Raw genomic sequence first — 16,693 nt, 5'->3', positions numbered from 1 at the left:
GGCCACTTTAATGTGTGTGTGTGGAGGGGTTTGGTTTTAAGAATGACAGATTGCAGAACGGAAGGAACGCGTAGAAAACTGAACAAAGCGCGCAGATGTTCCTCATTGGAGCTCATCTGCATTCTAATAAGTGAACGGGAATGCAATCAGCTGCCATAGTTCTTCCCCTCAGCCTATAGCCAACACACACTGATTCACCCGTGAACACCATAACACACACTCCAACCCGCGTCTGTGTGTGTTTAGGCCATGCAATCAAAAGAAATTACACCACCTGCCCTACACCCCTTCACTCTCTCTATCCGTTTATACTGACTTCTTTCTGCGTCTTGTATTTAGTTCTAGCCTAGAGGCAAGGCATGTCGGGCGTACACGTGCTTGTGCATGAGCATTTAGGAGAGTGATTAAAAAGGGGCAAGTGGGCGTGGAATACATATGGCGCGAGATAAAAGCCACGCAGATACAGAGATACAAATGTAGAGCAAGTGAAAACATAACAGCTTCACGTATTACACGTATACGATAACGCTCTAATTCGTTTCATGTTAGGCTTCAGATTTATGAAAGCCTTATTTTTTTATAATGGCCTTGAGGACTTGGCAGCATGGAATGGAGCTAAACTGTTTATTTATTCCTCAGAGGATGCTATGAGAAATAACTGAGGGCATCCCCAGCCATATATAAACCATGCAGTCAGAAGATAATTGCATTAGGATGTGGCGTACATAACCGCAATTCCTCTCGAGGCAGGTTGATATAGTGCACTGTTGTACAGTACATCACCTACCATGCCTCAGTGGACAGTGGAGAGTGAGGTGGGTCTTGACTTCATAGGGGAAAGTTCTGGGCTCTCGCTGGGTAATACAGAGAAGCTTTATATATATATATATATATATATATATATATATATATAGCTTTGGGCTGTCACTGGAACAGATTTCAGTTTGACGCGTATTTTGAGGCCATTAGACTGTCTGAGGAACACAACATCTGAGAGAATTTTCAGACTGAAGAGTTCTTGGACATTATAGTTTCTGCTTTTATTCCAATGGTGTACAAACTTTAACCTGGTGCATCTAACTATCATTACTGCATCCACACTGATGCTTAAACGGACAGTTTGCTTTTGTATTTTATGTATGATAATTGTATTGTACAACTTTCTTTCTTCTGCGTAACAGAAGAAGATATTTTGATGAACGCCGGTCCTCAAACAATGCTGGCCCCCATTGACGTCCATTGAATGGAGACAAAACCACTGACACATTTCTTAAAGTTTCTCATTGGCTATTTAGTGTTCCAACGAAAAAAGAATCAAATACAGATTTTGACATGAGGGTAAATAAATGAAAACAGAATTAGAATTTTAATTATGCATTTAGGCATGAGGTGACTGCTGAAGACAACCCACAATGCCTCTCTCCTCAGAGCAAGACGTTCGAGCTCAAAGATCGCTCATTAAACACTAGATCTGCACGACCACGAAAAAGAGAACACACTAATAAGCAGGTGAATGAGAGATTTAGTGACTCTGGGTCATTTTCATGCTTTTAAATCTGACACTGATAGAATGATCCTCGCATACTGTTACATTGAGGAAGCTAATCTGTGTGCTCGAGCCAGAGGAGGTGAAGCGAGAAAGGGAGCGAAAGAGAAAGATCTCTCTCTCCCCTTTAATTAAAACGCAGCGGGGCAGGATTAAATGGCATCACGGCTACTTTCTAGTGAATTTGGCTCGGAAAATGTCAGCTCTCCAAATGTCAGAACCCGGCAGCTCTGTGACCACTATTGCATACTCGCTGGGCCAACGCAGGTAAACAGCACAAGAAAGAACTCGGGATGGGAGCCCAAATAAGTATGGCACTCAGTTACTGACCGGTACCTTAAGAAACATACTGTTGTCTGATTTACTTTAAAGCAAATGCAGTATGCAATGGAATATCTCTGTTTTCAAAGGCAGAGCTCAACAATAAGGACAGATGGATTGGCCCAGGGCCAGTGTGAGTGTTCCAGGCCACATGACAGAACGAATACATGTCCTGTCGGGCAAATGCTGTTGTCACACAAAGGTAAAGCTATCTGGCTGGCAAACACATATGAAATTTAGTCCTAATTGAGGTTCTTAAAGAAAGCGGGCTTGAAATGGTTTCAAAATTACGAACAAATCACTGTATTCTAATAATTCACGGCAAATTGTAGTAATAGTATTTAGTTTTAATTAATGCATTGCCGTCATGGACATGACCAGCTATCTATTTTTTGTAAATTAAATAGAATCAAATATTATTAAACCTCATATTTAATAAAAAAAACGTTTATAAAATGATTTAATTAAAATGCATTTCTGACCCACAAAAATATTTTTTACTGAGGCAAACTACTGTCCAAATTGAGCATGCGGAAAAACTTTTAAAAAAGGGTTTAAAAACGTCCATACAACAGACCTGATAGTGAAGGTGTGTCTCATTCATGTATAGTTCTCATACTCACCAATCACTTTCACAAAATATGCATCCACCTCAAAGTTGTTCTTCAAAGCATGGATGATGAGCTCTTCCTTCCCTTCCACCTTGCTGAGCACGATCATATCTAATATACCCTGCAAATGAGAAATCAGACCTCAGTCACTTGCGATGCATAAAGCCCCTTTGAATCTCCCCTGTTTGACGAACACTTTCATATCCCTAATGGACTCCGCCAAGCTATTACAATTTCTTATCAGACTCTCTCTGCGGTCTATCGGTCTCGGTCTTAAGAACGTTGCTTTGCTGGGGATCCTATACAGATAGCATCCTAATACCGTGCTAATGATGACTAGCTCTTATGCTAACAGAATGAGACATGCGCATGCTGTTTGTTTAATGAGCCTTTAGCTCCATTAGTTATGTAAGCATGAGGGAATTCGAGGTAATTGGCTATATTGTGATTACGACGGGGAGAAGGTTGTGATACAGATGGGGAAACAGGGTTAGGGAGGGAAGGGTGAATCATAGAGGGAAGAGGAGGGAGAGATGATGGCAAATTAAGACGCGCCTAGATGCACGTTTTTAAGATGGAGGACAAGATGCTCGAGGGCTGGCTATGGCATATGGATGTTTGATGTCCTTGCATGACCACAAAAATACTGGACAAACCTACATAGACCTTCTTAAACAAGCTTGTTGTGTTTCAAGCTTGCAGCTGCACTGCTATGTAAGCATGCTGAATCAGAAGCGCAAACTAGCTGATTGGTCGGCTTACAAAAAAAGTGGACACCACTTAACATATACATTGAGAGAGAAAGGTTGAGAGATACAGACAAAGAAAACGATAGAGGAGTCATAACTTCAACAGACTGTTTCTAATAGTCTCATTTTTCAGCAAAGGCAGCTTAAATGCCACCAGCTATCAGCAACATTATGTTTTGTTGGTCAACACACACACAGCCATGATTCATTATATACAGGTAGTATTATTTGGAGGCTTTGTATACTTTTTCTTGGTATGACCAAACTAATACCGGAACAATGTACTGTTCTGCGCTTTATTATACTTTTTTTTTGTTTGTTTCTGGCCATGACTGAGAAATAAATGAAGTCAGAGATGTTTATGTGTCTGTGTATCACAATGTGTAAAATTTATCCAGCCAAACCAAATCAGTAAATGTGTTCAAAGTACACTTAGAAATCAATAATCTTTAACAAACCTTGAGCACCTCCCGAGATAAACACTTCACTTTAAAGAAAGGAGAAATAGAGTTGACCTCAGGGAAGCTCTATTTTAACTACTGGGATGGTAGGAACATCTTTAAGGGGCAGTCGGGGCCTAATGGTTAGAGGCTCGGACTTGTGAGCAAAACGTTGCCGGTTCGAGCCCCAGTACCATCAGGGATTGTAGGTGGGGGGAGTGAATGATCAGCGCTCTCCACCACCTTCAATACCACGGCTGAGGTGAGACCCTTGAACTGCTCTGGGTGTTTGTGTTACTCACTGTGTGTGTGCACTTGGATGTGTTAAATCCAGAGCTCGAATTCCGAGTATGAAACACATCACATTAAAGGCCGGATGTTCGATTTGTCATAGCCGTTGTTGATGTTCAAATCACCAAAACAGACACACCCCTACCCCATCTTTCACTATCGTCAGCGCTCGACTAGACTAATGTCCATCCTGTGTAGTGTGCACCTTACTGCTGATTGGCTACAAGGTTGTTTAGGTACTCGGCCCAACTTTGTTTAAACAAGCATAATTCGGAAATCGGACACCCCGCCTTTAATGTAATGTAAAATATAGTTTTAAGACTATTTTTCAAATTAAAGGGGCTTCAATACAGCCAAACTAAGTCCCCATATAAAAATATACTCTTAAATATACTCTCCTGATTTACTCGCGTGGGATCCCTTTATAATTTGACTGTCGGCATACTCTTTCAGTCCCTTTTATTTTGAGGTGGTTAAAAAGATTCGTTGTGTTGCCTTACGACGCTCGAATCTTATCATTGCCACATTTGCAAATAACTGTTGTTTGGGCCGTGTCAGTTGGGGAAAACCCAAACCATTTCATTATTACTGATGGAGAACTTTTTTTAGGGACCAAGTCCTCCGTTTTTCCCTCCATCTTCACTGACCGCGTCACTTAATCTTACTGAATTCACAAGCAACGTATACGAGCTTGTTTACATGGCGCAATCTATCGCAAGTATGTTGACGAATTCTATAGAACAGCACTATATAGGACGATTTAACGATTTTCCCGAAAAAGTGGATCGTGCAGTCATTTTAATCGTTCGCGAAGGTGGAACCATAGAGTAAGCAAACAGTTTGAGGCCTATTCTTACAAAATCTGAATGTGAAGTACTACTGCGATTGCAAAATGAAAATAGGGTTCTCCGTCCAAGAGTTTGCACAGGAATAATCTGTAATTTTGATAAAAACTATATATTTTTAATTTTAAGGTTATATAAATTGTCCAATTGTTTGAATAAGAAAATCAAATTAGGGAAATTAGATTTGTCCAGAACCAGAATATTTACAGTTCATAAGTACGGGATATAAATCAGTAAATCTGAGTAAAATCACAGGATTCACTTATCCCGTGCGAAAGTGCCACATCAAATACAGATGTGGTGAGGTAATTTATAAATCATACCAGATGTCCCCAGATAATACGAATCCTCTGCGAATAGGGTTTGAGGTAAAAAAACGTTATGCTTCATCATTTAAGGTCTATATACACTTCTAAAGACATAGTTACAGTATGTATATTATATTGTATTTCTGTCAATAGATCCAGCAAAAAATTACACAGATCAGTGTTGGCAAATGTTGTCTTTGTAGTTCTCTACACTCTCAATGTCAAAAGAGGACAGGGCCTGTGTGGCACCACTGGGGCAATATTACAGTCAGAGTAAATCAGATAATGGCTAAAGCTCAGTAATGCGGGTCACACAGACATCAATGAGATGAGAAAAGAGTGATCGGGGAGAGAGAAAGCGAGAGAGATTGAAGTAGCCTGTGTTGCCGCACTCTGTCGGCTTTAATTAAAATGCCAAAGGCAAGGGGAAAGGGCCGACACTTACGTCCTCATAGATGTCAAAAAAAGTGGCCACAACAGCCCTGGGGATGGCGCTGAGATCTGACTGCTCCCAGTGCACGAGAAACATCCGTCCCGCATCGCGACAGTCCACGTTATTACACGCCACGTTCTCCAGCAGGAACGCCTGCTGCTGCTGTGTGCTGCGGAGAGAGAAAATCGCACAGAGATGCTTGTTACCGAAAAACGGATTTCATAAAAAAAAACTGTGTGAAGACACTGTCATGTTGAATTTAACCCTTGCTAATTACATTTGCAAGCGTACAGCAGACCAGTGAACTCTGGCCAATTAAAGAGCATGTCTTAGCACTGAACGCTTCTTCATACACAACATTATCCACAGACACACTACAGCACAGTAGAGCGGGGTTGCTGAAGCAGTAAGACTGGAAAAGTGACAAAAAATTAAAACTCTAGCAGTGAACTTTTCAATCCCCCAAATACAAAAAGGCAATTAAGGAGAACCGATTCCTGCTCATAATTCAGCGTTCAGTCTGAGGGAGGAGGAGGAAAGTGTGGATCTGAGAGCCAACAGTGAATTTTGGAATGAGATGCTTTTCTGCATTGCTCAACAACCCATCTGCCAGCCCTCTACTATATTCAGGACGCTTTAAACCTTTTCATTTTCTTATGCAATTTCTCCCCCTTTTCCGATATTTTACATGTGGCACTACGCATGCTAATTTTGACTTGAGTGTACAGGAGGCTAAAAATAGAAGTTTTTTTCATTCTCAGTTTTTTTTCTTCTCGGTTTCAGCAGAAAGAATTGCAGATGGAATGAGCACAAAGCATTAAGGTCAAGCTAGAAAACATTGCCAGCGCACCACAAGATAGACTTTATTCAAGATATGTACTAAAACACCGTCAATGTTAAGAAACTGTTTCAAGTTAAAAACAAGTAAAACTCTACTGAAAGCATCTGTGACATGCTGTCGATTATCATAATAGTTTATAGAAAATAAATATGAACCTGCCAGTGAGAAACCAGCTGAATTCTTTTTGTGATTTTCACACACACACAAAACATTCTGTGAAAATATAACCTTGATATCTTGTCAATGATGATTGAAATCGTAGTGAAATTGATGACTAAAATCAAACTTTGATGATCGTAATCTCATAATCACATTATGACACTTTGGTTTACATTTCACAGACATGGTCACAAATGTGCTAACAATACAATAATAGAAAATGTGGGGCAATGAGTCCTGAAGAATTTAACAGGAAAAATTCAAACTTTGAATTAACGTTCAAGTTCTCATATTATTTCGGCACACACATAATCCATGTTTGATTTTTGTTAAATTTGTATGTATCTCCTAGGTGCACTTTTCTCATTGCTTTGCAGATCATAGATGTGAACCACTCACCTGTCGTTCTTATTCTCTATAACTACACAAGAGCCAAAAATACCATGATTTCTGTTTTAAATTCCTATTTAACTGTGAACATAAAACAGAATTTTGCACTTCAGCTGTCTGAGCACTCAGCAAGACGATGACACTTCCAGTTGGGATTGTGTTGGTCAATCTGGATCTAGGTGCACTAATCTGAGCATTTCGCAGCCAAAGCTTCTGTGCACCTTTGCTGGCTGCCTTTCAGCGCAGGCCGATTTGGGGGCTTTGCCAAAGTCTGCCAGCCACAGAGGCAGACCTGCCGTCCCTGCACAGGATTAACAGACACCACAACAGCTGCTTTACAGCATCTTCATAGTTTAAACAGCTGCCGCACACAGAAGGAAAGTTTCTATACTTGTATTTTGATGTACTGATGAACTGTTATGAGTGTCAAATTAAAGACTAGTGGCAGAAATGCATCGGTGCATTTGGACAGGAACCGTCCTCAAAGCAGACAGCCAGTGAGAGAGTAGGTGCCAGCAGCTCTTTGTGCTGTATAGATTTCTAACCAGACACAACTACAAACATTTATGTGAAAATGCACAGTATACAGAGGGGGAAATAAGTTTTTGATCCTTTGCTGATTTTGTAAGTTTGCCTGCTTACAAAGAAATGAAGGGTCTATCATTTTTATGGTAGGTTTATTTTAACTGATAGAGACAGAATATTTTAAAAAAATCAGAGGTAAAAATGTTATATAAAGGTTATAAATTGATTTTGCCTTTCATTCAGTGAAATGAGTATTTGATCCCCTACCAACTATCAAGAATTCTGGCTCCACAGATTGTTTATGTGCCTATATGGACCACAGATTAGTACTGTCACTTTAAGACAGTACTCCTTAATCAGCTTGTTATGTAAATAAAAGATCCCAGCCAACAGAATCTGTATCTTCCATTCAACCTCTCCACCACCATGGTAAAGAACAAATAGGTTTTAAAGGATGTCAGGGACAAGATTGTAGACCTGCACAAAACTTGAATATGTTACAGACAGAAGCTTGGTGAGAAGGAGACAATTGTTGGTGTGAAGAAATTCAAAGTAACTATAAAATGCCCTTGTTCTGGAGCTCCCTGCAAGATTTCCACCAATGGAGTAAAGATGATCATGAGAAAGGTTAAGGATCAGCCAAGAACTATATGGAAGAAGCCTTTTAAAGATTTCAAGACAGTCAGGACCACAGTGAGCAATCAAAACATTGGTAACACGCTATGCCACAATAGATTGAAGTCCTGAAGCACCCGCAAGGTCCTCCTGCTCAAGAAGGCCCGTCTATCTCGTCTGAAGTTTGACAATGAACATCAAAACGATTCAGAAAAGGCTTTGGCGAAAGTGCTGGCCTTCTGTGAAACCAAAATTGACTCCTGTGTTTGTAGGGAGAGAAATGTTGACTATGACCCCAAGAACACCGTGTTGGAATGATTATGCTTTAGGGCTTTTTATCTCTGCTACGGTCTCACTTTTCACTTTTCACTTTCACTTCTCAGGATGACTTCATCGCATTGAGGGGCTGAGGGACGTGCACATGTACCGTAAAATCTTGGACGAACCTCTTTCCCTTAACTCAGGGGTGTCCAATGTCGGTCCTGGATGGCCACAGTCCTGCAGAGTTTAGCTCCAACTTGCCTCAACAAACCTGTTCGGAAGTTTCTAGTCTGCTTTGTGAGACCTTGATGTTCAGGTGTGTTTGATTAGGGTTGAAAATAAACTTTGCAGGACACAGGCCCTCCAGGACTGACTATGGAGACCCCTGCCTTAACTATATCACTGAAGATGGCTCCAAAATATATTGCCAAGAAAATCAAAGATTGGCTTAAGGAGAAGCATACTAAATGTCCTAGCCAGTTTCTAGTCCTATAGAACATCTGTGAAGGAGGCTAAAACCCAAATTTGCTGAGCGACAGCCAAGAAACCTTAAAGATTTACAGAGGAGTGGACTAAAATGATTCCTGACAAATGTGCAAACCTAGCGACCAACTGTCAGAAATGTTTTACCTCTGTACTCGGTGGAGAAACACTTGTTGGCAAACACAGAGATACGTTTTGCTTGGGGATCAAATACTTATTTCACTGACTGAATTGCAAATAAATTTAAAACCTTTATATAAAAAAAGTCTGTGTTTTTTTTATATTCTGTCTCTATCAGTTAAAATAAAGCATCCATAAAACCTACATTTCTTTTTAAGCAGGCAAACTTGTAAAATCAGCAGTTGATCCAATACTTATTTCCCTCACTTTATGTGTTAATCTTAGTGCATACAGGTCTGGCTTCCGGTCCGTTTGCTCCCTCAGCGGAGCACGGTCATGACCAGTGGCTTTCTGTGCCATGACTAAGCATACAAACACACACACACATATATATACTCCTCGCCTAATTGGGAGCTCTGGACCCAACACCATGGCACACCTTGCAGGGAAGAGAGCCCAGAGGCAAGCCCACAGGCTCACCTCTACCTCCACCCCTGTCAAACACACAGTTTTTTAGTTTTCTCCTGTAAATGAAGAATTTAGATATGCCATTTCCTGACTACTGTGTAGGCCAGGTATCAAGACCAGATTTTTTTAAGATGTCCGTTATCCACAGCACAAACAAGGGGATGTTGAGAAGGATGGCAGTTGAATGAAGCTTCTTTCTCTCTTTCTCTTCTCTCTCTCTCTCTCTCTCTCTCTCTCTCTCTCTCGCAGTATGAGTTGGTGTATTTCTCTTTCAATTTGCTCTCAAGGGCAAAAACAAAGCAGTCTGAAGGTTCACAGTGTTTCAATCATTTTCTACAGATGCTATTTCCATATGGAAATGCTGGTGAAAAAGGGGTAAAAAAGGGGCATGGAGATGTGTCCAAATAATGCATCTGGGATCTAGAAACCAAACTGAACAAATGACATGGTGATGCTTCAGTGTACATGCTTGGTTAATAAGCTCTGTCACAAACTCCTGCTTTCTACAAACTCCCAATGGACTTTACATAGCAAGCTTGTTTTACTGTATGTAGATTACATTAAAAACGTACTTTAATGCAGAGAGGTAAATAAAACCGTTGGGCTATATATCAAATAGAATATATTTTTGTTAAAGATATAGAATTACAGAATATTGTGGATATGAAATATTGTAGAAAATTAAGATTAGGCCTTCTGTGACAAAGACTGCTTAAATAGACAATTGTATCCCCTCTTTAAAACTAGCGCAACAAGGAACTTCTCGTTAACAAAATATAAGAGAAGCAATAAGAGAAGCAGGTGTTGAAAACACAGGGATGCACAATCTATAATATGGGGATGGCTTGGTTTAGGTATCTCTTTTATAACTTGTATAAAATGTCAAGACATATCAAGCATCGTCAGCATTTGAAAAGATGTCACATTTTAGGTACAGTAAATCACCAAACCGCAGTAGATAACCTAAAAGATTTTCAATGAGCGTGTCTTCTCCAATTGGCTGATTTTTAAGAACCTTTCAACTTAATCCTTACCATCTTAATTTGAGGAAATAAATCTTTGCTTAACATTTGACAGGCCTTTAAACTTTAATCTTGACTGTATTTCCAAATGCCATTTTATCTTATAAATGGGGATACAGTCTCCGGAGTGAGAAATATTGACACGTATCGACATTTATCTTCCATCTAAGCGAAATGAAGATGTTTTGCAAGTCGTAATGGAACTACCACTAATCCTGACTGACAACGAGACCAGTATTTCTAAACAGATGTTCACAAGGTGGACGGCCATCGCCTAGCAACAGAGCTCCATGCAGCTGCAGCTGCTTCAGACTTAAACTTAAGGCCGAGCTCAGCCAGGGAAAATAACTAAATGAGTGAATTATTTAACGTATAGATATAGAGTAAATAATGAGACCACTCTAGAAGTAACAAACAAATACAGGACTCGGCAGTCACCAGACTACTGCAATACAAAACACCCACATTTACATCAAACTGCTGTGAATGATAGCAAATGCAAGCCGAATAGATCCCATTATTGTGTTACGAGGTCTCCCCCACACTCCTCATGGGAGTCTTCTTCCACAACCCTCATAAAAACTCAAGCACTTCAATTAAGAGAATATCCCTACATCATAAAGGAGTGTTCAATTGGTGGCATTCAATGAAACACGCATTAATTCTGCTTAATGGATCTCTCTGATCTCACTTCACTCTTTTTCACACAGATGCCATGGCTAATGGAGACCCATAGTTGGTCATTTCATGTCTTTGTACTTCTCTCTCTCTCTGCGGTGTAGGTATAACCCACAGCAGGTGGTTCAGAAAGGTAATGCTGTTGGTTGAGCTGTGTAGTGGCTTCCTGCAGCTAAGAACATGTCTTTTTCAGCGAATAATAATGGCTGTTGGTGGGGTCTGTTCTTCCGTTCATTTCTTCATTCTGTTCGATTCTCAGCGTATAAGAGAAGGAGGAGCTGTAGTGGCTCCAATGCAAAAGTATGTTTTCTTAAAAAAAAAGTGGTTCTTAATCCTGCACATTTTGCATGTATCCCCTTACAGTACCTAACACACTCAGGTTCAGGCACAATCTGTGCTTGTATACTAATCATTTAAATCAGATGTGTTAAATAACATGCAGTGCTGTGGGTTTCCCAAAACCAGAAATAGGACATCTCAATCGCTGCTGTCCTTCTGAAACCTCGCATTTCCTTATTTTGTGATTTTAATTTTGTTAACATAATTCATTGTTTTTATGCACCCTTTATGTTTGTCACTGGGTTGCAAACATCTAATTGATAAAGTCTTAAAAAGTATTTAATCATTTAAAAAGTACGGTGTTAATCCCCTTTCCTGAAATACAGAGAATTTGGAAATCCAAGGTTTTGCAAAATATTGTTTTCTATGCATAAAACATGCATTGCAAATCAATACAGACAGAAGGAAGATGTGATCCTACAGGCACAACTTCAACAGCTCAAAAAATGAAAAGTGAAAGTTGAGGTGGAAACACCAGAGGCATTCAAGGCAGATGTTTCCTAAATTGTACTATGTACGGACTAAGGCTGTTTTTGAAATATCTCTTACATTAGATCTTTCACACAGCAATGCTGGTAAATTACTGATAAAGTCATTCTGGTAAATACACAAATGTGCTGTTCACACAAGCAAAGGCTTTCCGTCAATTAACTGGCATGACAGCGTTCACACAGCTGCCTAAAAAAAACCAGTAATATGATCCATCAAGCAGAAGTTTCCTAAAAAGTAGCTGCAATAAAAAGAAAACTATGAGCAGAAGCATACATAGGGATACACAGAAGGTGCACGAGGGACGTGAGCAGTTTGGCAAATACATTAGAAAGAGTTTGGCACTGTTTTGACCAACTTCAATGCAGAAATGTGAAGAGATACACATCTGCATTAGTGTTGTGATTGGCCCGAAGCAGTAAGCGTGTCATGCGTTGTCCGTCCTCTTGCTGGTAATCCTCATTCTTAATCCACACAGAACGTCATACTGGTAATTTCCCAGTAATTTTACAGCTTCTATTACTGGTATAGTGGGAGTACTGATTTACTGGAAAGGTTCTGTTCACACATGATATGTTAACTGCAATTTTCTGGCAATTAACCAGTAAAGACTGTGTGTAAAAAAGGGCTATTGTTTCATATAGCTTAATAAAAATGTGTATTAATATAAAATCTATTGTAGCTTGTCGTGTAGGCTTGTGCAGGAGGTACATTTTTATGTGGCGGTAATTGATGAAGCTTTTATTACTGTAGACGGTAGTATCACAGTGATGAAATGCATTACAAAAACAGGTCAAAAATAAAAGCCAATATCAGTGTTATAGTGTCAAAAACAAGTTTAAAAACTTTTTCAAATATCAACCAATATTAAGACAGAAAGTACAGTTTATTGATAATTTGTCAGGTGTTTAATTAAAGCGAAATCTTCAACTGTCAGAAATGCAAATTGATTTAGTTCGGCTATTTGTTTCTATGTGTTATCAGAAACACGTAAATATGAGAATTGCCGTGTTTTAACTCATATTTCACCTTAAGTCGGCATGAAGTGCTCGGCCTTCTCCCATTCTTCTCCATGCGAGGCTATTTACATTAGAGAATGTGAGTGTGCGAGCGTATGACGCTTAGGCAGCATAAACGGAGTGTTATTTTATTCAGTCAAAGGGAAAGATAAGATAATTAGGATAATTAAGATAAAAGATAATTCTTCACGGTGATTTGGCATGCCCGCAATAACACTACCGTGCATTTTCACTACCGTGGTGTAACGTATTTCCTAACACCGGCACGTATTTATTGTCATGTATTACAATTGCGGCTTGTGATGTTGCACATGGTGTAGACAAGATGTAAGGCATTTATAGTGAACCAAAAAAGCCTAATCTTAAGTTATTTTAATTGTTAAATGTTAAAAATGTTAATGTTAAAAATGTTAACAAACAATTAGATAATAAAAATTTGAATTTAGCTGTGGCGATTAGTTTGCTTCCCTGTAACCTTCTGTACATTTTAAATGCTTGCAGAGCTACGGTAGAAGAGATACTGTCTGTTCTCAAACAGACTTAAAGAAGTGAAATAAACACGTAGGCTGTGTCTGCCAACTCTCTGCCCACTGAGTCACTGAATGCTTTGTGTATGAAGGTCCCTGCTAAAGAAAATTGGTTTTCAGGCTTCCAAGGAATTATGAAATCATGCTGAACTATCCTAAACTCAAGCTACCTTTAACAGTAAGAAAGTTGATATTCAGTAACTATAATACTTTTTTTGTTTGTAATAGTCTGCAGTGCTGGTCAGAGAGAGACCGAGAGAGGTGAGGAAAGGCAGAGAGGCACACCAGAGCAGAGAGGTGATTAGAGCAGAAAGAGAGAGAGAAATAGAGCGAGAGGGAGTGTGATAATGTCTCTCAGGAGCTCTGCTAAACCAGAACACACCTGCTGGCCCACAAGATGTTCATCCACCTGCAGCCTGACTACAGATCAGTTCACGCCTCTAAACTCCACCGGTGTGCTGAGAGAGCTGGAGTCCACCACAAAACATCTCATTAGTGAGCTCCGGTACATGCTTAAAAGGATCCCTGATTTAAAAAAATACAGAGCAGGCAGATAAAGATGTCAGCAAAAATATGAACCAGCACTTCATAATTGTAACAGCTGGATCAAGTCCATTCTAATCACCAGATAAGTGTTCTTGGCAGCTTGGGTGGTGGGTAGAGAAGGGACAGAGGCGAGAGGATGGTAGAGAGAAAGACAAGCACAGGCTACTGTCTCCGTGTTAGGAGCCGGCGCAATCACGAGCAGATGACGAATGGATTTTCAGTGTGGCCCTCCGGCTGTTTAGCTGTGCTTTCCTCTGTTGATCTTATTTGAATTGACAAATGAAAATAAATTAGATTTTCAACGGCGTCCTTTACATTAAAATTCATTAGGTCTGCGGGACTTAACGGGCAGTGGAAGGGATGGAGAAGCAGTCTGGCCTCATTGGTGGGACACAGCCAATTACCATTTAAAAAAAATCGATAAAAAAGACTTAAAAATTAGTCAGTTTGTGTACTCTGGCAGAAGCACACAATCCCTCTAAACCTGATCCTATGCAGCCATCCAAATATCTTTGCTATATATCATTCGTTCTCCCTGACAAGCTCTGGTGGGCATCCTGGGGCCATTGGTGCCGAACGTTAATTAATTTTCAGCGTAAATGGGCAGAAATAGGGGGTGAGAGGGACCATTAGCCCACGGCTTAGCAGTGGTCCTATCGAGTGGCCCATTTGCGTGGCGGGGGATGACTTTGATCTACAAAAGCAAACTGAGAATAGAAGCAAAAGAGAGGTTGAGAGAGAGAAAGAGAGAGAGAGGCTGAACGCAAAGGTACATGGAAACACCCCGTTAATGACCCTCTTGTGTGCAGAGGAGGGGCTGCTGGCTGGCTGACTATATGGAGAAACATTTAACAAACTCAATCATGTACAGCAGAAAGACAATCCAGCACTCAATGATGGGAATAAGGTAATTTTTTTTCCTTCAGGCATGGAAAAAAATTAAGAGACCATTCAAAATGTTTAGTCAATCAGCATTTTTAGATGTGTTGTGCATGGCCGTAGCCAGCTATGAGTTCACCGAGGTCTTTTTGAATAATAAAAAAGTGAAGCCTTGAATGAATATTAAGCAGTTTAACACTTCTGAGTGACTGCATTACACATAGGCGATATAATTCAGTCTATACAGTTTACAAAGTTGTTATTGTCCTGGGTGTAAAAGATGGATTTATTTCACTTGATGCAGGAGGCTGGCAACATGAAAGAGTTATGAGTGAGTGCGTGCTTGGGTATATAATCTCTGCACTGCACACCTTAATGACACACTTGCATACCCGTTTTCATGTAATGACACACTTTTGGAAGATATTATAGTGGAGAGTTGCGTATGGGAACATTTTCGTTTTTATTTCGACGCATGATCTCACAGCCTGCCACTGTCAACTTTAGTCATATAAAATCATTCCCCCCCCCCAAACAAATTGTTGACAGTGAAAATGCTGGGTTGCTAGGGTAACAGAGACTTTGCAAGTACACCGAGTCCCCGATTTCAAAAGGTGCACCAACAACAGACGCTTAGCCTACTTGTTAGAGCGCTCCTCTCCCATACCAGACAGACACTGGTTCGAGACCAGCTTGGGTCAAGTAGGACCAATTAGTTATTATAGAAAACCACTTGCCACAGTATCAAGTCCTCTTTATAGGTGTACATTTATCATTTGTTAACTTTACTATTTATTATATTTATTGCGAGAGAATGGCTCCAAGAACATAATTTTATATTTATATAAAACACTCCTGAACAAATTCTTAAGACCGGGGGAAACATTACAAGTATTCGCATCTCTCACTGATGGATCGTAACCAGGTTGTAAGTACTGCTTCAAAATGCCAAAACAAGAAACAGGAGCAAGAGACAAAATAAAGAGAGTAGGCAATTTATTGAATCTTAATATAAACTCAAACAGGCTGTTCGTCAGCTGATCAAACGTTTAAGAAAGTAGCCCCAGACTCAGTACTGAGTAGCCCCACCGTTCTTGTTGATCTTGATGCGACTGTTTCCAGGAGGCTGGTGGCAACGTTCCTGCTTGTGGTGAAGATGGCTTCATGAATGGCATCCACATTCTGGAAATGACATCTGTTTTTGTAAGCACCCCTCACCAATCATTCCCAAATGTTCTCAATGGGATTAAGATGGTCCAAAAGAGGGACGTTAATCTCCTGGTAAAAGTAATTTGTCAGGTGGGCACTGTGAACTACAGCGTTGTCCTGTTGAAAGACCCATTCATTACCGCACATACGAGAGCCCTCAGTCAAGAGGGATGCCCGCTACAACATGTCCACATAACCAGCCACTGTTTGACGGCCCTGCATAACCTGAAGCTCTATTTCCCTATAGAAGGAAATTGCACCTCAGATCATGATGGAGCCTCCAACACTGCCGTGTAGAAAACATCTCTAGTGGGATCTCCTTGTCATGCCAGTAAAGGTGGAAGCCATCAGGACCATCCAGGTTGTTTTTTTGTCATCAGAGAATAAAACCTTTTCCACCTGTCAAGGTCTCATGTTTGGTCCTCCCTTGCAAATTCCAAACAAGCAAGTTTGTGGCATGAAAGGAGACGTAGCTTTTGAAGACCTTTTTTGTTCTCGAAGCCCTTCTCTCGCAGATGCCGTATTATGGTTATTGGGCTGCAGTCAGCATTAGTATGGGCCTAAATTTGGATTCAGGAT

General features: G+C 40.2%; 1 protein-coding gene across 1 annotated transcript in view; it reads right to left on the bottom strand.

Moving 5' to 3' along the window:
* itfg1 (integrin alpha FG-GAP repeat containing 1) overlaps positions 1–16,693 on the bottom strand; it is a 116,288-nt gene that overhangs the window by 36,094 nt on the left and 63,501 nt on the right. Inside the window, exons 11-12 of the mRNA XM_056756821.1 lie at positions 5,557–5,713; positions 2,491–2,599 (exon numbers count right to left, since the gene is read on the bottom strand). Coding sequence (XP_056612799.1) covers positions 2,491–2,599; positions 5,557–5,713 — 266 coding nt within the window. The remainder of the gene's footprint in view (positions 1–2,490; positions 2,600–5,556; positions 5,714–16,693) is intronic.

This window comes from Triplophysa dalaica, chromosome 1 (assembly GCF_015846415.1).
Source record: "Triplophysa dalaica isolate WHDGS20190420 chromosome 1, ASM1584641v1, whole genome shotgun sequence".
Classification (NCBI taxonomy): domain Eukaryota; kingdom Metazoa; phylum Chordata; class Actinopteri; order Cypriniformes; family Nemacheilidae; genus Triplophysa; species Triplophysa dalaica.
Note: the sequence above shows the minus strand (reverse complement) of the source record. Positions and strands in the feature narration are given on the sequence as shown.